Source organism: Pleurodeles waltl, chromosome 3_1 (assembly GCF_031143425.1).
Source record: "Pleurodeles waltl isolate 20211129_DDA chromosome 3_1, aPleWal1.hap1.20221129, whole genome shotgun sequence".
NCBI lineage: Eukaryota > Metazoa > Chordata > Amphibia > Caudata > Salamandridae > Pleurodeles > Pleurodeles waltl.
Window position 1 is genome coordinate 163,751,544 of NC_090440.1, and position 25,514 is coordinate 163,777,057.

A 25,514-nucleotide genomic window follows, 5' to 3' on the forward strand; every position below is an offset into this window, starting at 1 on the left:
AGAAAGACAGGTTAACATTATCCGCCAATGTGATTGTTGGAAAATCTGAAGCTCACACCCCCAATCTTACTGACAGAGCTACACCCCAGTTTCCTGGGAGTACTCGCATGCAATAATATTGAGACATTTGGAAACTTGCTTATTAGAAGTTTTATATAGCATGAACCAAGTCAAACACGTGACAGCGTCTATTACATAGAGTCGATTTCCATTACCCATTAAAGGTATTGAACCATAATGCTGAGTATTTCATGTACTCCTGCAGCAATATTGAGTGCAGGATCTCCGCTACCACTATATTCAGTATAAATATCTATAGCTAAGCATTGATTTGCCGCTCTTAACTCTACATGCATGCATTGTTGAGGGTATAAATATATTCAGTATATGTATATGTGCTATAATGAACAGTAAATCTACTTTGAACAATGCCAACTTAATTTTTTTCTTTTTAGAAGGTGTACACTTCTGAATAGGATTAGTGTTCTGCATAAGGGGATTTGCACTTTCTAATTTATTTTTTTCTTCTGGGAAAAAAAGCTTTCTTCTGCACCATTACCATCATCAATTTTGGAAGTGTTCTCTCTTCTTTCAAACCTGGAAAACTGATTTACTCTTGTTCGTGGAGACAGTGAATCTCCAACTGCTTGTGGTGTCTCAAACCCCTTGCGCATGTTTTGTTAATACCCACAAACCTGCGAGTTTTTATAGCTGGTCACCACCATTTTTGAGTGACCTGCCTTATAATATCATAACTAGTCTCTGTAATTGTACTTGTGAGTAATTCAGTTTGCAAGTGCAAATTTGTGTCTTCCAAAGCCCATTTACCGGTAAGTTTAAACTTTGGTTCTATTTCACCAGTTGTAAATGGTTTCTCCTGAATCCAGTTATAACCATTATACTACCCATGTCCTACTTAAAAACAAAGGGAAGGTCCACTGTTTAAAAAAATATCAACAGAAACCAACTGATTGCATTAGAAGCAAATAACAAGTTCTGAAATGTAGTTAGAATAGTTGAAATGGGACTGATTTTTCCAAAAATTGAATAAATGTTTCCATCACCTTAATTGTGTTTTTGTAAATTTGTCGTGACTCATAAAACTTCACAGAAGGAGCAATGGGGTTCTAGTTATACTTTTAGTAGTCAATGAATACTCCAGTGATTTCACTACTTGGTACATAATTACAGAAGTGTAAATAATGGGAAATAGGAAAAGGCTGATTATTTCTTTGAAATTGTTACTATAAGGAAGGCTTTCAGCCTTTTTTTCCCCACCATGGAAGGCACTTATTTTCACAGAAATAGCTTTACACACATTTCCAGAGTGGAAACTAATATGTACAATATTTATAAAAAATACACAAAATTAAATAGTTTGCCGTTGTTTACCAACTTTTGCTGGACAAGCACTCAAGAATAGGGCCTTTCCTGTCCCAGGTTGAAGATTTACTCTGATGGCTAATATTCAAACATTATGAAGTGTCTGCTGCTGCATACAGCAATTCCTTCCACAGTTGCTGGTTGTAAGTACTCCAAGTAACAAAATAACAGGTGTTATTAATGCCCAAAATGATACTCGGGTTACACAGGTAAGAAGTACGAAAGACTGACTTGTATTACTTGACCTCAAAATTGTGACCTGTGGATGTAAGCAGATAGCAGCAAGTGCTTAACTCACTGAGTGATCTTTAAAACTGGAAACTAGAACAAAAAAGTACTCCAGGAACTCAAATTAGGAAAAGTCATTCAGTTCCTTTTGCAGCATGAAGTTATACAGTGACTGTTTTGTTAGATTTGAGTTGGATGTCATTACTTAGCTTGGTGGCTTTAGAATCGTATCTATCAGAGATGCTAGCTGAATGTGTCAGCCATGGCAATGACTACATCTCTCAGAAGTTGATCTGCTCGTGGGTGAGGGGTGAGTCCTCTGTCCTGAGCCAAATGCTGACAATATCTAACCATGCCATGAGGCCACTACTAGGTAAAAAGATCCTCAAATGCTCTTTCTCTTCTAGTCACTGAGTGACTGCAAGATAACTAAATTCATACACAACTGAACCGCAGAGACTGTTTCTGCCAGCTCAGCTGATCTCCTCATGCTCACTTTTTAGTTTAAACCTGCTTGTGTGATTAAAAAAGGAAGAAGGGCTCCTAAATAAATAAGATATCTAAAGCAATATTTTTTAGGAGGATAATTGCTAATGTACTGCAGCTGTTCCAATGCAGAAAGATGAGTTATTTTTTTACTTTCCAGTTATTAGCCCCTTAGTCCTTAGGGACACTTCAAAGTGCAAATTGGTGTTGCACAGAGCTTTGAGAGTGAGGCCTTAAATTGGTCTTGCTGTCCTACAGTGTCTGGGGGTAGCCCTCCTGGGCCGTGGACTAGTGATGGATGTACTCAGATGTGGGTCTTGTGCTCACTGTGCCGTAGGACTCAATTTTCATCATACTTACAAGGCCCAAATAGGCCAAAATGAGTCTGAGGTTGCTTTTAGTCCCTCCTAGAGGGAGTCTTGCCTGGTAGTTCGGGGTGGACTCTTTCTAGGAGACGAAGGGTCACTACCGCTGTGCATAAGGTGAGCCTCTGTCTGCAGTGGCGTGGTGGGCGAAAAACGATGAGCTGGAATGCAGCTACAAGGAGAGAAAATCTGACGCAGTTTGATGTGAACGACTATCCATTTCAACTGTACAGGGCACTGATTGGCAGTGGGCGTCTGCCCAGTTGCCTCGCCTTTGGGATATGAGATGGCGATTTCCTCCAGTTCACTGATCATCTTTTGTACCTAGAACTGCGTGGACCCTGTTGTTGCAGATGCATCCAAAGTGTGACGCTTACAAGCCTTTGCCCTTCCTACACTTGGAGTTTGATGTACACCCCATATGACTGTTAACTCTGAATCACTGTCCCATTTGTTTGCGGATACAGTGTATATCATAACTTGAATTACTGTTGCAGTTCTGTGTTATTTGTGCTCTTATGGTGTTTATGAATCTCTAGGTCACAGCATGTTCTTTTTGTTGCTTAGATGTTTAGGAACCTTGTGGGTCATGTAGCTTAACCATAATCAGCTGTCAACAAAGTAACACATTTGGGGAGGGAAACATTGCAATATTCCTCTATTTAAGCATTCTGTGTTGTTATCAATTGTGAGGCCAGCAGTACTTGTTTGGGAAATAAATGTAACTGCACTACTGATTGCATAATGTGTTGGGCTGGGTTGGTTTCTTTGTTTACCAGCTTTGTGAACGTAAGGTGTGTTCCTTGTTTTGAGACCATCAGAATTCTATTAGATTTTCTAATAGTTTATATATGGGGTTGATGGTCTTCATTGCTATATTTCTTTATTAAAAATATGTAATTGCTGTGTACTTATTTTTTGTGCATTTGTAGCCTATGTTTCTATAGATAGACATGCACATCTTTATTATAACTGTGACAATTTAATTTTACTGTACCTAGACTCACCTTTTACCACCTCCTCTGAGTTAGGCCTGCACTGCCCGTCCGCACCTGCCATTCACTAAAGGAAGACTCATTAAGTACATTTTCTGCTCCACCTTTCTGTTTGGACCACTGGTTGCGAGGGACGCTCAGTATTCTTTCTATTTGAGTGCTTAGCTTCAACTGCATGCCCGTCACACATGTATAGATTGTTCCTAATTTGAAATAAAATAATTGTTGGGAGGGAAAAGTCCTCCACATATTAAAAGATGTGCACCCATACCCTAAGTGCCCCGACCGTACTGATCTCTGGATCCCTAATGGTGATTTTTTGTTGTCATAGGCAAACACGGATCATACATGTGTGCCATAACATAGGCCTGTCTCACAGATTGCAGTATTGTTGGACATGGAGGGGTACCCAAAGCACTAACCTCACAGTGGTGAAAGGCTACTCCCTTTACCAGGAGCTAAACAACACAAGTGTGGTTGTGGCAGCATACCGTGTAGTGATCTGTAGGAGTAAACAGGATCTTTTTACCTGTGTCACCGGAGTGAGGCCTGCAGGCTCAATCATTTGAAGTTCTGCTTCTGTATGTGTAACTCACTCTTGGCCTACATTGTTTTGGAATGCAGTCCTTCATTGTGCAGATGTAGGGTACATGTTCTGGGTGTATGTATGCATGTGAGTGGTAGATTAGATGGAGGATGTAGTGCTGCACACTGCATGTATGATGTGTTTTTGTGCTGGGTGTATGTGTGCTTGTGAATGGTACAATACAGCAATAATGCAATACTGTGCAGTACATGCATATTATATACATATGTTGGTTATATGTGTCCCTCTGAGTGGTGCAGTACATCAACGCTGGAGTTCTGTGAAGTGTGTGTATGCTATATGCATGTTTGAATGTATGTGTATGCTATATGCATGTGTTGGATGTATGTGTGATGTGAATGGCACAATACATTGCACACTCTGTGATGCATTACGGGAGATCAAGGGCTGCTTGGTGAAACACGAGGAAAGGAGGTATATAAATCCTCCCAGTCAGGACCTTCGCACTTCCGTCCACCCACCACAGGAAGGACCTAAGAACTTAACCAGGTTGGAGGAGCCACAAAGAACCTTTAGTCGGTGCAGCTGCACGACCGCATGTGACTGGAGGACCGCCAATGAGCAGCCCTCTTGGGCGGCATGCAGAGAAGTTATTGGAGACAGCTGCTGCAGCTTCAGGGCGCACAGAGTGGGTGCACTCAAAGACTCCGGTCACGCTGATCCTGCAAATGCAGGTAAGACTGATTTCGGGACATTCGGCTCCGGGGAAACTTGCCTGCCAAGTAGCGTTTCGGTGCTGGAAAACTATAGACTTTAACACAGAGTCAGAGTCTGAGACTCGGACCACTAGTGGAGCTTCACTTGAATGTTGCCTATAGTGAATGAGGAATAGACATTACCGCTAGAGCTAGGAGGGCGTGGGACTTAGGGAACTGCCTCAGAAACACTAGAGTTCAGACCTCAGGGGACTCTGAAAGTTGTTTCTGACTGTCCTATCTCCCTTTGTGGTCATAAATGTAAAATAAATACTTCTTCTTTCGAAAAAGCAAGTATTTAACTGGACAATCATTTATTACTGCTGCTGTGCATAGTTTTTATTTTATAACAAATGTTATCGATTTTGCAAGGCATAAAAAACTTGTGAAGCCCACAAATAAGGAAACAGAAAACATAGAAACTGGATAAACAAAAGCACAAACCAGCAGAGTCCACCCTGCCCCCACCCATGCTCTCGCAACATGACATAAAGTGTGCCGGCCACTAAATCCCGAGGTCCACTCACCGGCCAACGCTGCACATATTTTGGGTTGTGAGTGATAAGCCTGTGTTCACCCTCTGTATCTACCTACCCTCCAGAGAAGCCTTGGTCTGCTGGACCCACTCTATGACTGAGAGTCAAGTGCTGAAGGGGTACTTGGCCCAGTTACTCAGGATCCATAGTAGGTCGGGCCCTGGGACTTCAGGAGTGAAAGGCCTCCTCCCTCATGGTTGCGCCCAAACCCTTGCGTGCCCCTTGGCCCTCAGTGTAATGATTCTGTGTGTGTAAAAGAAATGTGTTTTTGATTTAAAATTAAAAAGGTTGTATGAGACAAGAGGTGGGAAGACAACAGCGATGCAAGAGTTATCATGAGTGCAGGCAGGGCTGGCTTTAGCGCTGGTGGCGCCCTGAGCGACAGACTTTTTTGGCGCCCCCACATCCCATGACCACCTCCTAGGGTTCCCTCACTACCACCCAGCACCGTTGCTGTCCAGTCCAGACCCCCCTTTCACCTACATTCATTTGTTTTAAAGCGCCTGTAAAGGCTGGCTTTACTAATCCACTCAACTATCCACATAAAATATAGTTCTGTTCTCTGCAGCAGGCATATTAACCCTCTACTCTACTTTAATGGCTTCCTGAAGGATGGACGCAAAAGGAACTTTTCAGCAAGTGATTTTAAAATGCAAGTTTCTAAGTTATTGCTCAACACAGCGCCCCCCTGAGGTCTGCGCCCCCGCTCGCACCGTCCTAAAGCCCGTCCTGAGGGTAGGAAAACCCCGGGTCAAACCTGAACGAGAATAATGGTAAACACACCAAGGAGGGGATATTATGATTTAGAACGTAAATATATCATCTAATTTAGGAAAAAAGACAAAGATACTTCTGAGCAAGGACTGATCCTCCAGTCTCGAGCCTTCAAGCCCCCCTGGCTATGGATACCAAGGTATGCTGCAGATCACAGCCCGCACTCTGCTGTTCTTTCATTGTCAGGAGTGTCAAGAGCACAACTATTTATTCCTGCGGGCATCAAAAACTACAGCCTCACCCTAATACAAATAGGAGCTTTTCATGTACATTTTTCAAAGAACATTTAGATTCTGAGCATTTACCTTGTGGCTGTACACGCACACACACATGCACAGCAACCTTTCTAATGCATTTTCATGAAGCAAAAGAAAAAAACATTACATGTTGGCTGCTATGTATGCATGTGGATGCTCGGTGCCATCTTAGAATTCTGCGCTTCATGAAAAACCATTACAAGATGGCTTCCTTGCTTGTGTGCACATACACAGTAACTATATTTCTACTGTTTTTCATAAAGCATATAAAACTTTACAAATTTGTCTCACTGCTAGCATGTGAACAGGCATTCATCTGGACCTGGTTTTGAAATCATTCAGGAATGGTAACTCACTGTTGTATTGGTGGCAGGATGTTGAATATGCTCACTAGAGCTCGAGGGGGCAAGAGGGCGCTCAGGGGGAATTTTTAATAAATAGAGAAGCAGCAGAAAAGCGGAGAGGGGAAGAGCAAGGAGGGCGGCAATCGATGGGGAGCATACAGCCTTGACAGTCACTGATTCCCAAGCGTTCTGAAATGGGTACCAATTTCCACATGGAGCATATGCACATGGAACTTGTTTTTTTATTCTATTTGAGAAAAAGGTGGTTACCCATTGATACCTTCTTCCATGAAACTTCTCAATTGTGAGGTGTTTATTTCCAATTGCCACATTGAACAGGTACTTACTTCTGCCCTTCTCAGGTGTGTGCCTGGGAGATCTTGCTGTTGAAAATAAATGCACGGTCCTTTAAGTTAAGAATCAGTTCCTAAGTTTGTAATAAAACATTTGCTTTGTACAGGGATAAATATCATTGTTTTTGTTTTCTAATAACCAGGTCAATATTTTCCACTCAATGGTTATTAAAGGCGTATGTTTTTTATCTTCCTTGGGTCAGTATGTTCCATTTTTGGTGGAAGGCGTGGACTGGGAAGATGCACTGCTATAATGACCTTGTTCTAAACACTGTTATTGAGTCCTCATTAGCATCCTGTATCCTCTGATCTCCTGACTGACTTCAGAGAAGATCGCAAGAGCTTTACCCCTGTGGAAATCATTGGACGTGGGGACATTTATTCCTATAATATGTGTAGGGATATGAAAAAAGTTAAACGTGTCATTCAAGTAGATGTCAAACGACAGGACATTCAATGGGGTTCCTACTGATCACTGCTGGGCACCTGTAGCCCTTAAATAATACGCCTGTTATCAGTTGCTACCCTTCAAATGCCTCTCAAATCACTTCCTTGCTATTGAATGTGGGGGGACGGTGTTGACCAAAGATACCCTTAGCTTACTTCATGCGAAGTTGTTAGAAGGTTCATATAAAACCTGATGTTTCAGGAGTATGACTCTTTAAATGACTTTGTGTTTTGTGTGTCCGGCAGTAGTAGACTCGCGCAGTCACCATTCTCCTCCTACCTTCTCCTCCCATGTCCTTTACATTCCCTTAAAACAAACACCTTGTTTGAGTTTTGTATTCATGCACCTCACATTTTTGTAACTCTCAAAAGCTCATTCATGCTGCATAGTCCAGGGACCTGGTCAAAACGTATGTGGAACTAGCAAACGATAACCAAAAGCCAGTACCACCATGAAAGGAAAAAGGAGACTGTGATCTTGAAAGAACTCTAGGTCATGATAAAAACATAAAATATTCCTTCAGCATGCCAAAGGCTATCCCATAGGAAGGAGTTACAGTGAAACCGGAACTACCCCACTCACAATGCTGTCACCTATAGCAACAGTGAGGAACATGAGATGAAGGAAGACTAGAGAAAGAGAAGAAAGAAGACACACTCTGGTTTTCCCGATGATAATCTGCAAATGTCTTGAAGGATTTGGGGTGGGCTGCAGCAGCTTCCATCCTTTCATATGTTGCCTCCTCCTTCCCCAAGATCACCCTCAGTTTTTCCAGGAACAGGGCACGGGCTTGAGATCATCGATCCAAAAACTTCTTTACAAAGTCTCCTGAGTTCTTTCTATTTGGCCGCTGTGTTAGGGCTGACATCAGCAAAGATTAGCAACATATCACCTTGGTGCATACTGATTCTTTTCTTCGGGCCTTGTATTATTGTATTTCATGCCTGTAACTTCCAGAGATTTACGGGGTCATTATGAGTTTGGCGGGCCCAACGTGGGACCGCCAAACTGATGGGGAGGATGTCACCCTCATTCCTGTGGAGTCCCCCCCCCCGCCCTAATATGATATTTCCGCTAGTCTGACTAGCGGGAACATTTTAATAGAGCATTCCTGCCGGTGAGTCCAGCGGTAACTATGCTATTGGCTCCCTTTAAGGAGCCGACTGCTATCTCGTAGCACAGAGGGGGCCAACCAGTACCCTTGGAATGCCACTCTCTGTATAGCAGACAGTGCGCGTTCCGACGGTGCTGGGCAGAGGCCCCCTGTACTACCTTTCTGCCAGCCTTTTCATGACGGGCTCCCAGCCATGAAAAAGCTGGCAGAAAGGGGTTGTAATCAGCATGATGGCGCTGAGTTCAGCGCTGCCATGGCTGATTACAAGCCCGACTGTTCTGAAGACCGCCAGACTCGTCATAAGGCCCTTAGCCTCCAACCTCCTTTACATTGCCATCACTTTGACTAATCCCATCAACGTTCTAGTGGAGACTGTTCAATGAAGCTATCATTGCTTTTTCACCTTCAACAGGTCCTGCTAGCCACCATTTGCTCATCCTAATAAAAGCATGATGCCACGGAAAGCTTTGTTAGGGTAGCTTTTCTGCTCTCTGTTTCTGCGATTAGAGGGGTCCCGTGTTCTCAATTTCAGCACCTCTAATTTAACCTCCTTTGTGTAGTTGTGCCATCTCAAAAATCACTGTTGGACAGGTAAGTTATGTCAAGTAAGAGATCTGTGACACAGAGCTAAGGAAGACATTTCATCAGTGGATTGCTTAGTTAAGCCCCATCTCCTGTCACTTAACATATTTCGCCCTGCCTTCGGCTGCACCTCTCTATCTTTCTCACATAATCTACCACTCTCTTTGTCATAATCCCTAGTTTCCATGTCCATTCGTGTATGAAATACTATAAAACACTATAAAAGATGTCGTATGAGAACAATTTCATAATCAATGACGACTTTCTTGTGCTTGACCCAGGTCCTGCCCGAAATTGACTCATGCTGTTTGGTACAGACAGTATCCTTTGCATCATCTACTCGCATAACAGTTTTTCCTTTGTTTATTTCTACAAATAGAAGGCAAGTTATCCTGGCATGTTCAAAGTCCTGAACTGCATAAAGTTGTGCTAATGATATAACAATCTTCTAAACTGTGCAGGTCCCATTGGAAAGCTCACTCTACTGTGTAGCTAACTGTTTCACTATCAGGTAGCCGTTTAATTCGTATATTTCACCTAGCACAGAAGACCAACTTCAACGAGAAACGGAGAACTCAACGAAGAACATTCATATAGTCATAAGGAGGGCCTATTTGTCTTGGTCTTTCAATGCAAATTCCAGAAGCATTTTGTGAAGACCCGCCTGTGAATTGAGGATGAGTGACGCTTTCAGTTTCAAACAACCTGCGATTATCATATTTTCCCTTCCTGCCACAGCACAATATGCTCTTTGGCTTCCTATCACAGCACCCTTTTATTCATTTCAGAAGGGTTTCTAGAGCAAACACCTGAATACAGAATTTAGTAATTGAAATTCCTGTGTAGCATCCCGTGTACCTCCAGGCAAGACTTAGGAGACTTCCTTATGGAAAAGAAAAACATTTCTCTCACTCTTCCCTACCGCCACAGTCCGTGCTTCTTTTATTTACTGTTGCAGATCTCTAAATTCTTGAAGTGATGAACCGTGACTTTTTAAAAACTTTGTTTATTAGCATTTTCAAAATCATTACACCTCTTGCTTTATAGTCATGTGGTGTAGTCCTAGTTTCACATACATAAACAGGAGTACTGTCTCATGGTGTGCACTACAGTGGGGCCATGCCCGTATCAAGAGAGGGTCGTGGTTCAGAGCCAGTAATACAATATGTATACACCTGTACATCATATTATTAAGGATTACATACCAGATATCAGATGTACAATATTGTTCCAATTTAACAAAATAAACTTTAACCAGAACTCTAAACATAACACCTGTGTGTCTTGTTACTTCAGGAGTTCACATGGTATATCGTGTTGCGAGGGAGGCTTCCAGAATGGAGAGTTACTGCTTCTTTGCAGGGTAGTCCCTAGTGGCAATGAGTATCCACGTAAGCTGAGTGCGGCTGGGCTTAACCTCCATGTGTGCTGCCTCTACGCAAGGCAACGATGTGCGGCTGAGGGATGCCATGCATCTGATGCCGCTGCCGGTCGCACAAGTGTGTGCTTGTAGGGTGTCAGTTAAGTATATCCCCCATCTGGGCTCTCATCTGCTCAGGAGTTGAGCCTGACTCTATCTGGGTTGAGTGCACTATACCATCTGTCGCTTGGTCTGTGTCTCACGCCCTTGACTCCCAAGCTTCTAGTACTTCGGCCCACAGAGGGGCAATGCGGTGCATACGCACCACCTTGGCTCTTCCCTCCTCAAAGCACGTGCCTCTGTCTGTGCCCATTTCGCAACATCCCATCCCCAGTCTTCCAGTATCAGGTCCACAGGAGTCTTCCAGGCCATGGCTACCCTACGTGTGGCAAGTACCAAGGCCAAATCTAGGAATCTGTTGCCCACCTTCTTAGAGGTTGGTCTAGGGAATAGGCCCAACAAACAGAAAGAGGCAGTGGCTGGTTCAATGTGTCTCCTATCATTCCCAGCATCCGGACCCAGAAATGTTGCAGATTATGGCACTCCCAAGTCATATGGCCAAAGTTTGGGTCTGGAATGTTGCATGTAGGGCATCCCTTATGTTCTCTTCTGTATATTGTTCTGAGCCGGTATGGTGTTAAGTACGTTCTGTGGATGTAATTGTATTGGAGGTATTTGAACCACAAGTTGCGAGAAACCCTTTGGAGGTAGGCCAGGACTCTCCGCCACTCAGGGTCCGTGATCTCCTTCCCCAATGTCACCTCCCATCTAGCTCATAGTTCATTCAGTGACTTTACGGTCAGTTCATTTAAGACTTTACAGAGCCAGGTGACTAAGTGGGAACCTTCGCTCATAGATAGGAAGAGCTGAAGCACTCTGTGCATGTCTGGTTCTGTGTATTGCGTGACAGCGCACGGTGAACTGCCCTACTGGTAGGCCGGTCTCGACAGTCAGTTTTTCGAATGGGATAAGAACACCAGACTGGAAATAATACCCCAACGTCATCACTCCCACCTACGTCCAGGGCTTCATCTGGCGTGTTGTGAAAAACTGCACCGGTAAACAGTGAGGTACGCCCACCAGCCACAGCTCAGGCGTGGGCGGGATCCCTACTTGGTGTGCTTCAGTCCCCTTCTCCAGCAGGTCAGGGCCACAGTCAGGAGGATGCTGTGGGTCGGAACGGGAGCTCTGGGGTCAAGCATTTTAGCCAGTAATAGGCCACTATTAGTCTTCCCAGATATTGTGCCTAAGTCTGAGAGGTTTCTGCCCGCTAACCACTTCGCAATCCACTGTAACTGGGCTGCCGGGTAGTATATTTCGAAGTCCTGCACCCCCAGCCCACCCTCATCGGTGGGGTGGCGGATTGTGGATAAGCACGTTCGCTGACGACCACCTTCCCAGAGCAATTTTCTAAGGGGGGCATTGAGGTCCTTAAACCAGCGCACCGGGATGGACACTGGAAGGTTAGTAAAAAAAAATATAATAAGCGGGGTGGCATGATCATTTTAGATAGTGACACCGAGCCATCAAGTGGAACTTAAGAGAGTGCCAGAACGCCACGCTCGATTTCAAAGATTTGATTGCTTTACCCAGGTTTCCATCCTGAAGGTCCACTGGGTCATGGAATATTTGTATTCCCAAGTATGTAAATGTGCGGGGGGACCAGTGGATATCAGGGTAGCAGGTGATGGTACAGGTGGCATCTGCAAGCAGAGGGAACACAATTTCTTTTTTGTTCACCTTTAAGCCTGAGGGGCCTCCAAACTCCTCAAGTATTTTTAAAGCCCAGGGGATCCGCAGGTAGACTAACAAGTCATCTGCGTATAATGAGATAACATGTTTAATATCACCCCTCATCTCCCCTCGGTCGTGGCCTTGCATGCAGAAAGTTATGAACCGTGACACAGTCACAAATATTACACTTTTGGGACATCATGAAATAAAGGTCAATGAGGTGACCACTTATGGTCTTGTGTTCATTCTAATACAGGGGGATTTCCTGAGGCTCCTTTATGGGATTAGCCTCACTATTTGCATACAACTACTAGGCCAGACATGTTTTAAACTGTATTTTTAAGCTTCTTCTCTCAAGAAATAATTTGTAGTAATCCGGCCTTCTGATATACCTAAAAAAGAACCGTTGTCCAGAGATTTTCATTTTTGATTTGTGTTTTTGGATCATTAGAGAAGTAATTTAGCTGATCTGGGCTCAATTTTTCTGGATGACATTTTTAAAAATGGAGAGTGTATTGGAGTGATAATATTTTAGGAGCCATGAGACCTATATACTTCATTTTGGTGTCCAAACAAAGGTTTTGGGGGTCAAGTAGTCTTATAGAGACAGAAAATAACTCCTCAGAGCAACCCTTTTGCCATTTTCCAAAATAGCAGCTATAGTAGAGGAATAAGAGGCATATATAGAAATGAAACAAATAATAATTGTATTTAATCCTTTTATATACACACCAAACAATGTTTATGGTCTCAATATTAAAAAATAATGCTTATCACTCCAGTTTTAGACACATTTTGATAGTTCACTTTATTTATTTGTTTCAGTAATTGCTTGTGGTACATTTGCAGAATGTTTAGCATTTAAGAAGAGCAAACCAGACAATGAACATTGCGGGGGTGTTGGGCAGGGGGACCCCCTACACTGCCCCTGTTCTCCACCAGTCTTTTTAGGGCGGGGCTCCACCATGAAACCGCTGGCGGGGAACGAGGTTGTAATCCCCAGGGTAGCGCTGCTTGCAGCGCTGCCTTGGCAGATTGGGACCTCCACCATCGCCAGACACTGGCGGTGCTGGCAGTCCAACCGCCAGGTTTGTATTGTGACAGTCGGACCACAGCATTGGTGGCGGACCAGACCGCCACCGCGAGTTTAGCTGTCTATAGACCACCACACTCGTAATAAGGCCCTATGTCATTATAACTTGTTGATACACCAATCCTATTAATTGAAGTGATAAACTCTTGTCATAGATTGCGTGAGCAGTCATCATGTGTAGCAGAGTTTTTTTTTTGCAGTGATGTAATTCATAACCAATGATTTGAAAAAGACAGTACATTTGCATAGCATAATCCTGTCAGTTCATTGGATTGTCTTCCACTTCTTCCCCTATATCTTCAAAGCTGCCATCAATGTTGTCTGCTTCTGTTTCTAACTCAAGAACTTTAGTTTGTAACAGTTTTTCTTTGCTGATATTAAACAATGATGGAAAAAAATGTTAGGAGAACATCAGGCATTCTGGTTGACTCCTATGATTTGCGTAGCTCTCGGGCATCGGAAGATTTGTCGTTAAGTCCAAATTCTGAATCTTTCAGGATGTTTCTTAAAGTGGCTCCTGCTGATTTTACTGCATCCTGTGATTTTATTTTGGCAGCAAGAACTTAAGGGGTCAAATAGGCTGAGAACACCATAAGTGGCTAATTCTTTTTGTTAGCCTGACAAAAACAAATTCTGGGGTTGCACATTCTCACCCGAAAAATCTTAATTTAATTATCATGGATCAATACAGTTTCATCAATGTTGACCATTATTTCTCTGATCTCACTAAGTGTGAACCTGTAGCCAGCACTCAAGAGTGGCTCTAAAACTTAATTTGCATTTTCAAAGAGTGCAAACTTAACTGAAGGCTGATGGTCATGTTGCTGCTGGGAGCTCATTTTACATTCATATTTTCAAATGTTTGCGTGCATGCAATTCGGGTGGGCATACAGGTCCGCTACTGATGCATTTACCTTGCTGTTTAGATCAGCTACTCAACTGAAAACTTCATATGGGTAGAAACTAGCTGCAGATAATAACATGTTTGCCATATGAGATTCGCATACTCTGTACTTTGTTCTTTCATCAATCCCTTTGGCCCTTGTTATAGCTAAACCACAGATAACACATTGACAAGTCTCTGCTTTCTGATCAGTTGTTGGAGGTGGACGAGGGATAGCCATCAATCTTCTAAATGGATGGACATTGGGTTTAGTTGTTGTCACTGTCAAAGAAGACTCAGATTCTTTTTGTGATTCATTGATTTATGCTATTTTTCGACAATTTTTTCCAGGCTTTTTTCCATTGTATACAAGTTGTAGCACATTTTGTTACAATGAATAAATATTTGATCCTCGTGACCCATCAGTTTAAGTCTTTTGTGAACTTCATCTTGCTGTAATGCTGCAGCATCTCAAACTCTTCTCTGTCCAACCGCACTTGATGTTAGCTTTTTTTTCGGATTAGTTTGCGATATGACACATTTTTCTTTGTTGAAGGAGTGCTCAGATTTTGTAGTTAGCAACACTCTGTCAGGAGGTAAAGATCCTTTGCTACCACCTGCTTCGCTCATGTTTACGAATTTGAATCAATGGAAAACCTGAAACAAAAACAATATTAAAATAAACTACCGATATGATGGCTAACATCGTTATAGATCCACCATATTGGAAAATGGTGGAAGGGTTGCTCTGAGAAGTTATTTTCTGTCTTTATAAGACTACCTGGCCCCCACAACCTATGTTTTGACATCAATAGGTCTCATGGCTCCTGAAATATTAAATCATCACTGCAACACATCTGCCATTTTAAAAAATGTGGGCCAGAAAAAATTGGCCAGGATTAGCGATGTTTACCCAAGCTAAATTACTTCTCTAATGATACAAATCTCAAATAAAAAATAAACATCTCTGGACAACAATTTTTTACGGCGATATATCAAGGGGCCGGGACTATAGTTGGAACGATTACTGCCACATAAGAGGTACCTAGAAAATGTCATCTCTTTTAGATAATAAATTAGTGCAGAGTGAAAAGCGAGCCTTTTTCTCTTTCCTGCAAAACTTTGAGAAGAAACAGCACACTCCGTGAAAAATTTCCCATAACTCTAACCTTTTTGGACCCAAAGCAAAAACCAAGCAGTGTCTAGTTTGCGGTCTCCACCCATCTCCTTTGGTGGTTTCACAATTGTATGACCCTGACCTCTGATGACTCCTAAAATTATTCTCAGAAAAGTGTCATGGCTCTTTCCCAGGATATTTCAAGCACCAACTTGCTTTTCAAACCTAAATTAGAGACTACATAAAGTAATTACTTTGCTACAGATTCTTAAATTGTTTGGAAGTGTTTTTTAGGGTTTACAGAAGGGCGTAAAACAGGCTCATCCCAAACATAACATTCTGTGCCTGAGGCAGATCTGTGTTTATCAGACTGTTTCACAAAACCTTCCTTGTAGGTTTACACCACACAGTTGTATGTAGTAGGTCATAATAGCTTTTTATGCCAATGCTTTATATATCACACACCGGAGACCCTGCACTCGAGCACCACCACAAAACCAGATTATTATATTAAGGTATTAGGGACATACCAAAGTCTTTTGTTTCGGACACCAGTTGTTCTGCCTCCTATAACTATGATAGTCACCCAGAGAAGGTTGGTGGCCATCTTTGGGTTCTCACTTCTTTCTCCTGATTTTTCATGCTGGTAGGAAAGCTAGCCATTGATGCTGTTATGAATGCTGACGCATGCTCAATGGAAGTCTTACGAAGGCTGCTGTAGTTGTTACCCTGCCCTCACTCTGGTCTTTATTTCTAATTTTGACCTGCAGGAATTCTGATGGCATATGTTGTTCCATATTCCAGCCTTTAGTCAAACCACATTTTTCTTCACATTGTTAACTTAACTTCGCGCTATACTAAGTTTTTTTTCTCTTCCTATGTGTATGTATTAATTTTTAATGTGATTATTTTGTGTATATGGGTTCCCTTGCACTCTCATCTCCTTATCTCTTTTTTTATCTTTTGTTTTTTTTCTTATGGGGGTAACTCCATACCCTTTGTAGGTCAAAGCCTAATGGACAGATCAGCTGTCAGTTTTCTAAAGAAATTTTGGGGACATTCGGAAAGCTTCCTTGGGAATGCATTCCGTCCATTGCTCATCATTGGCTTTGTGGTTTGCAAGTCACATTTGCCTGCTTTCTATTTGCTGCCAGTATTTAACTTAGGCAGTCCAGCTTGAGTTAGTGTATCCTGTAGAGCATAGGTTGTTTACCAGAGATCCTTGTATTCTCCCTCAAAAGTGTCCACGATTGCTCACTTTCTGTAAATATGCCTTTAACTTTTGTTCTCATCTTGTTACATTTGCTGTGCATTCAAAGACATCAGATTGCATCAAAATACATCAAATGTCAGGCTCTGTATTTCAATACGCTAAAATAAATCTGTACACTAGATGCCATTTCCACACCTTATTGTTTGTGTGTTGTGTAGTTTTATCAGTAAAACTGTATGTCTGCCCAAATGTAATGGCCATTTCACTTGAAAATGTATTGTCTGTAATGGCAATTCGCCAACACCCCATACATACTTCACTCTATGACACTTTAATCCACTCTGCGCCAGTCCATTCTACAACACAATACTCCACAGCACACTCTTACATTCTGCTGCCCTCTTTGGTATGCCACTCTATACTACTCCACTCCACTCTGCAACACTCAACTCTACAGCACTCTACTCTATTATACACCACTCTACTCCACTCGAATCCACTGTTTGCCACTCTACCCTACTTTACGCCTCTCCACTCTATCCCACTCCACACCACTCCACTCTGTGATACTCTACAACACTCTACTCCACTCTACACCACTCCACTGTATGTCTTTTCACTCTGTGCTACTCTACACCATTCCACGAGACTCCACAACACTTCACTCTACGACACTCCACTCTATGGTACTCCACTAATACATTCCACTGCACTCTACGACACTCCACAACAGTCCACTCTGTGACACTCTACTCCACTACAACACTATTCCACTCTATGCCACGTAACTGCACTCTAAGGCACTCTACGCCACTTGACTCTAAGCCACTTCAATCTATGACATTCTACTCTAGGACCTTCTACACCACTTTACTCTGTGACACTCCACGCTACACCACTCCACTCTGACACTTTATTCCACTCTATGCTACACCACCCCACTTCACTCCACTCTTCAACACTCCCCCATACTCCATATACCTCCATTCTATGCCCCTTCACTCAACTCAACAACACTCCACTCTGTGACACTACTCCACTCTGTGACAGTCTGCTATATAACACTCTGCAACACTTAGTGCCACTGTACCCCACTACAATCTTCAAAACTCAATGCCACTTTACTCCACTCTTCATCACTTCACGCTACACCACTCGACTCCATGACACTTACTCCACTCTATGCCACTCCACTCTGCAGCACTCCACTCTGCTCCACCATATGACCCTTTGCTCCATTCTATGACACTTTACTCCACTTTCTGCTATGTTGTGTTGGCTCCCATTGTACGAATGAGACTGCTGGATTCCGGCAGCAGCACCACTGGATTGCGGGGAACTGAGTCCAATCCCACACTGTGTGACAACTGTTGGCCTAACCCTTCCGGCCAGCTAGCAGTACCTCATAAGCACCTGAAAGTGGCAGTGCTTTGTGGCAGCTATGTGCATGACGTCTCAAACTGATGCCATTCAATGTGCTGAGATACATATTACCCAGATATAAATTCCAGATTCTGTATGTGTTTAAGGCAGAGTAAATATAGTGATACCTATTATCACCCGCTTGAGCACCTTACTCCTTTGATGAATCATTGACCCATGTGATGACATACATGTACACAATATTATAGGTTGACTGAGTTCTTCATGCACACTATAATTCCCTCTGCGCTCTACACTTGTTTTACTCATTCTTCTAAACAGATGTTACTGAAAGTGAGGTGTGGCCCATACAAATGGACTTCTGCAGGTGCTTGCTCTTGATTATTTATTGATATGAAGTTAACTTCCGTGAAAGGGGACCCACCGTCCTCTAGGTTGGGTAGTGTGTTTTCCACACACTTGCATCTCCCCAAGTGTCTTCCTCGTGCTACTTAGTAGCCCCAAGCTGCTTCATTTCACTGCCTGCATCTCTGTGCAGCTGGTCTCTACTCCTTCAGTGAACACATTTCTGAAAGACATCCTAACTGAATACAGAGATGGCTAAGCTATCTCTCATTTTGTGGCAAAGTTTAATGTTGTGGGTATCTCCACACTGAAAGCCCTTGGCTGACGTTGGTCAAGTTGCTGTACACTTCACTTTACAGATAGGTTATTGAATACGTTGGTCTGCCATGTTTGGTGTCTGTGGTACAGATTGATAGTAGTTTGAAAGTCTAACCTCTTCTTAATTGTTACAGGTGCAACCAACTCATAGCATCAATGAGGAGTCCAGCTATGGCGGTGTTTAAACAGCAGAAGGTGGAAGACTTGTACGAGATTGGCGAAGAGCTGGGAAGGTATAGTTCATTACACACACGTGATTTAATAGATTGTATCCTTTATAGTGGCTCCTATATAGAACTCTGTATGGATAGGATAGTTTTGCAATTTTTAAATGCAGTTTTTGGAATGCTTGATTTTTTATTATTCTATGAATGCAAACGAATTAGTCCATGTGGATTTATTCATGTTTGGAGCTTTTTGTTAAAGGAACCCTTAAGAAAACTGTTATGATAATTTTATATTTTATATTTATTGTGCGAGAGCAACAGTATGCTTTATACTTGTGGACCGCACTCCTGGGTCCTGGGAGTTATATCTGTGGGCTGTCAACAGGGGTATGGAATTCCTATAGCCCGACGCTGAGGACATATTGTTTGGGGCCAAGGACAACAAGTTTTCAAGTTTATATTGTCCTTGGGCCAGGTAGGCCCCTGCAACACAAACCCTTTGGCTGCCAATTTACGGTACTACATCAAAGAGCAGGGAAAGGAATTGCAGTTGAGATAATGTGTCCATACGTTAATGCGGTTCGAAATTGTATTTAAGGTTCATTAATGCAAAGCCTTTATTGTCAGGTTGAGTGTCCTAAATAAATTCTGTAAGGTTGGACTACACTACTGACAGTAGTTCCAGTAAAAACAAAAACGTGTACACACATTTGCAAAGTTTAAAATATGAGGCAATGTATAATGCTCCCAAAACGCTCCCTGAATACATGCACATTTTTGCAGAAGCTTTAAAGCAAGATTGCAAGATCACAAAAAATGCAACTAGGAATTTTTTTTTACTGTGAAACTTATGTACCATTTCTTTGAAGTATCATTTAGTAAAATGTACTTGTGCATGCAAAAAAGTATTCATAATGGAAAGTCAGTGTAACCAGTTTCAACAAGATTATGGGAAACATGAATATAAACAAGCATTGGCAAAGCCAATAGGCCCCACATTGGTGGTCATTCTTTTGGTTTTGTCAATGCGTGTCTGTTTTGACATTGCTTTTGTAAAACTTTATTGTTGTGGGAGCTGCTGGGCCCTTACCATTGTAACAAATATTAGCAAAAAGCAAAAATATGTTTTGGTTGCAATAAGCACAAATTGCCACAGTAGTTCCTGGCACTGAACAAACCCACTTTGTGTGCCGGTATGCTCTTTGTGAAAGAGCAGATAGTCATTATTGTAGTGAAACATGAATTTGTAGAGCATGGAACTTGTCACATGTGAGTGTATCTAGGCGCTGAGTAGGAGCAGGTTCTTCAAGTAGGATCAGTCACAGTGAGGCCAGCCGATAGAAGGTTAGAGATATAATTTTAATAAAACAAAATGTCTTGGTTAATACCAGACCTAATTAGGGGCCCAGTTCTTCACAAAAGTGCACCCATGGTATACGTCTTTGTGTTAGTGCATACTTGCATTTTTCATGAATTCACAAGAATTTACTGAAGTAGACCAGGTAATTGTAGTCTTAGAAAATATTTGTGAACTGCATTTTAGCACGAGCAAATATGCAGGTGTAGATTTGCTCATGGGAAAATCTGTTGAGTGTTTACAAGTTCACTTTCCCTTTAATCACTTTTTCCCCAACCTTGGAGGAAATTTTACTTATGACTCTTGTAAGGAGTAAATTTCCAACCTTTCTCAGTATGGGAAATGATTAGAGAAGATCTAGTGAAAACCGTTAAAACATGCAAGTTAACAGGGTTGCACAGACTAAAAAAGGCATTCCAACCTTGGAATTATTGCTTGCCGCTACCTCCCACCCCAGTGTGTAGGTCTGCAGAAAGGTGGCAAAATAAAGAAATTGCTAGTATTCAAGCCCTACTATAGTATGAGCCCAGGCATAATCAGCAAGACTATTATCAGAGTTCTAATATGCGATTGTGCCATAATTTGTCACCGCATTACATGGCACCAAAGGGACAAGTAGATTTATGAAGCAACCTGTCCAATGGACAAGTAGATATTTTATTAAATTCCACACCCTTGTGTCATTTACGTTTGGTTTGCAAATCTTCAGATAACACAGGTAGGGGACCGTCACTATCCCAGTTTATAAGGTAACTAGTGGAAGTTTATGTTGGGTTTTGGAAGGTTCAATATGTCAATTTATTTTTTTTAGTTTCTGGGGGAATATTGTCAAGCTGCATGTGATTGCCATATACTACATCTAATTCAGAGTTTTGCTGTGAGGATCATACAGCTGGCATTTCTAAAGTATTGATTCAATAACCAACAATGTGACGTGCTTGCTTCACTTTTCTCTGTTGATACAAATAATAAAGATAACAATCTAAAACAAATTCACCTGTTGAGGTTGGCTTTTCAACTACCTTGTTTCTTTCCACTTTGTTGAAACAACAGATATTGACTGCATCCCTTGTGTTGATAAGGTCTTGAATGGTAGTTAAGCATAGTAACACAATATTACATTTTGTTACAGAAGTTTCCTTTTGCCAAGCTCTTTTTAAACTCGTAATTAACACAGATGTCAGTTTATAATAATAGGACTGTTAATACATCATGGTTACCACCACACACACGGTGTCTAGTAAGGTAGTGGCCTTTGAACTCTACAGTTGATCTGCCACCAAACCAGCACTAGGAAACTGCCATCAGCTTTGGACCAGGGATGTTAAGCAGGCAGATAAATGACCTGACATATCACTGGACAATACTGGGTCAATAATATGTCACCTTCAGGCTACCTCCCAAGCCCTCGGATCATAAAGAACAACATGAATGCTCGACTGTTCCGCTCGTGCCAGTGGTCACACGATGTCCAACCATATAAGGATTGCGGTCCACACCCAGTTTAAACTGACCCACATCAAGACCTGTTGTAAGTGTGATAACTGTTTTGATTTGGTCTATTCATCAGAGGTTTTGCTTTGGGTAGTCTTTAAAAAAATCATATTGTTGTTTGTGTTTCTTAATTTATCGCAGTGACTGCATTTGAGATCCAGCTTTGCATATCTTTGCCCTAGCAGGTTCTTCTCTTCATATCTGGCTTCAGTCTCAATCATCCTCACACAGGAATTCTTCTTTACTTCCGCTTTTCTCGTGATTTTGTTGGGAAATGGCATTTATCTCCCATCTCATCCATTATTATTACCCACGGTTTGTGTCTGTGACATAGTGAATGTGTATTGGGCATGGCACAGTCATGCATTGAACATTTTGGGGTGTGGTGTTCTCATTTTGCAGTATATGCTGTTTGGAGTTCATATCGTGCATTTTCGCTATGCATTTACCTTGTTTCAGCCTATTTGCATTTATTTGGTTGTGGTAGTGTTTATAATCAGTCTGCCTGCACAACATTCCGTTCTGGTCATTGTATTATATTAATTGCTCCTTATAAGTGAAAACGTATGCCTTTACTTTGGCTTTTAAAAAAATCTGACAGATCTAACTTAACCTTCTATCTGCATTATTCAAGCAGACTTGATTCCCTATCATTCAGCTCAGATCGTGTTCCTCCCCTTCAGTAACATTCTTGCATTTGTTCCTGACAACCCTTGTTTCTCCTTCTTCTTTATTACTCGTATGCCTTTGCTGTTGGTGGCCTTGCTGCAGCTGTTGACTTTTGCTTCCCCTCCCAGGTGGGATCTGTACCACCCTTATGTCCTAGAACGATTCCATGATAATTTCCTAAACTCCTGACCATCTCCTCAAACATGTAGCTGGTCTTCTCCAGTGCATGTTTTTGTAGTAGTGGTACTCATCAATCCTTCTGCACGACTTTGGCCAAAAGATGTGACTCAATACAAAGTGTATTGAACTAGAAGAATGTTTATTGTTGGGTGCATCTGGTGGCCTTGCTATGTAAGCACCGCATTCACTGTCATTGACAACAATCTCATACACTATCAGTGCTAGTGACCTCAGTGCCCCGGCCATCCTCATTGGCAGCGCCTCTGCATTGCTCATTGTGCCAAAGCTAGTTTCCTGACTCACCTTCCCTCCCTTCCTAATAGTTAACTGGTTCCCATCATGCCAGTTCCTGCATCTCCTAATATGCCCAGTAGAATGTGTGTGCCATAAAACATGCCAGTTGAATGGCTTTGACAAATAATAGACCCAGCAGAATTCCTAAGTCCCACCGCCATTACTGTGTTTCTCTCTATTCCCTAAACATTACAACATGCTCATCAGAACCACTGTGCCTCAGATATTGCTCAAGCTAGTTGTCTTCTGATTACAATTCCTCAGAGGTACTGTACCTCAGATATGGCCATCTGATTCACCATACCACAGAGTCTAACAATAACATGTACAATACCAGTGAACATGCCCAGCCAAAGTACAGTAGTAGAGCATGTGCCCATTCTATCCATCATCTCTATCGGACCCTCTACATTCATAGCTATTCTGTTAGGCAAGAACCATAGCTTCTACGGACCACCTAAAGGGGTCTCTGACATACTGCGAGAGCGCTACCAAAGATTTCATATGAGTCAGATATTTTTGACTTGAGAAAGATATGTTTGCTTCAAAATGGGCGCTGACACTGGAGGCCAGTTCAGAATTGTGCAAAATCGGATTCATTCTAAGACTAATTCTAAGGTTGGTCTTCAGAAAGATCTGCTTTCTCCAGAACAGCTGGGGAGAGAATCTCCCTCTACCCCCTCCAAGGCTGACGAATGATTTCTCTGGTACCAGATGCCTCCTTGCACCATAGTAAACTAGTTTACTTTCTGCAACCCATGTAATGTTGATCTTAAGTCCAGTTGGCTCAACTGAGGTGAACGAGGACTACATTGTGGTTTGTTGCTTAAGCACTAGTATGTAGTCTGCTTGGCATTGCACCATTTTGTATTCTGTACCCACTGCAGTAACATTATTATATATGGTGCAATGTTGCATCATGATGCACGGGGCGTGGTGCATCTAACGCACGCTAATTCAGAACCATAAAACCCTTTGCATTGTGTCATCACCTTTCAAATGACTGAAGGTAGTAGAAAGTAAGGTGTTGGTTGACTTTAAAATCCACCACAGCAGTGAAGCTTATAAAATCTTAGACAGGTGCTAACTACTTAAATGATGCATGTCAAGATTTGTACATTCTATTACGAGTTGTAGAAGTTGTTACCTTGTATGGCCCAATTCTTAAACAAATTTAAAACTTAAGACCGAGCACAGATTTTGTCTGATTGCTGTGTGATTAATGACATTGTTTGCTTCCCATAACATTTTTACAATTATAAATACTGGAAATTTCCATCATCCGCCTGTTTAGGGTTTGAATAAATATAGAATGGAAAATGATTCTGTGTGGAGACATGTCATAGGTTTGTAACACCAACTTTGTAGGCATGTACGAGATATCAGCATTTCCACCTTCCCCACCCACCATTTATCATGTGCTTTCCCCCCCCCTTTTCCCAATTTACACAAACCGAAAAGTCTCTCTACCAGGCACAGTTTTCTATTTGCATAGGTGCAGTTCTACTTGGAATCCAGATTTCGTGACTCAGCACTTCCACCTTAAAAGCAGAAATGCCACTTTTGAGTGTAAAAACTTTCATGAATCAGACCCTTTAGATGTGGGTGTCTGGGCTGCATATCACAAATGCGTATTACTCTGGGTTCAAGTCTTCATTATCGCAGATATGACTCAAAGTGAACTATGGCATAGCTTTCCTCCTCTCCTCCTTCCAAGCTAGAAGAGGAGGAGCCTGTTCCTCTTTCAAACAATCTTGTCAAATGGGCAGGGAGCAATATGAGTTTGTTGCAGCTCAAAAAAATCCTACGTTTGAAAGTTTAGTCTAGTCCGGAGGTAAAGAGAAGCAACAACCTCACTCTCCCTCAGTCTGCTCCACCAAACACACATACACAATCCACATGGAAACAGATGGGATCCTCTCACTTTTCCAAGAAGGTAATCCTTTGGCAGCCTTAGGCATTCTGCTGAGCATCGTAGCAGTATGAATCTGAGGTATGAGGCGTCAGCTGCTACCACTCTGTGCAGCAGAATAATCCACTCGTATCATGTTCATGTGAAGGGGGCCTTGTGATATATTCTATTCAGTCTGTAAAATGTGTATGGGGATCCAACCTGAAAAGCAATGAAGGCCTGTTAGTTTATTACCAGTGCAACCAAACACAGTAACATTGTTGAGATTTGACAATAGACAGTAAAGCCCTCAATTGTAATAAGAATAAACTACTCTCTTTACCCACTGATAGGTTACAACTACAAGCGAAGATGTCTCCACTGTCCACTTTGCTGGATGTAGGCTTTATCAATAGAGAGATCACCCTTGTGTTTTACTATACTGCGTAGTTTCCATAGCTCTTATGGATCAATGTTTCTATCCACTTTTTTCCCTTCTTTTATGTGCTGGAATAACTATTAACCCACTCCCCACCAGCCTCTTTTCCACTTCTTTGTTGCCTTCCAACTTTTCATCAATTAAATTTCCCATTGGGCACCCATTTTGCTATGGTTGTTCCACATATGGCACTAATATCGAACTTTGTCCCCTCACACATTTTAACATGAAAGCACATTTTGTAATGAAAAAAATTAATTTGTTTTGTAGTTTTGAAAAAAATCAAGACACTGATGTTAGATATTATAGTTCTAGATATTTGAATTTTGTTTTTATTTTTAAATCTTATG

The 25,514-nt window shown here is 42.0% G+C and overlaps 1 protein-coding gene across 2 annotated transcripts in view; it reads left to right on the top strand.

Annotated features, from left to right (window-relative positions):
• DAPK2 (death associated protein kinase 2) overlaps positions 1-25,514 on the top strand; it is a 372,045-nt gene that overhangs the window by 69,816 nt on the left and 276,715 nt on the right. For both annotated transcript variants that reach the window (XM_069222058.1, XM_069222057.1), the window contains exon 2: positions 18,808-18,906. In XM_069222058.1, coding sequence (XP_069078159.1) covers positions 18,830-18,906 — 77 coding nt within the window. In that variant the 5' untranslated portion in view covers positions 18,808-18,829. The remainder of the gene's footprint in view (positions 1-18,807; positions 18,907-25,514) is intronic.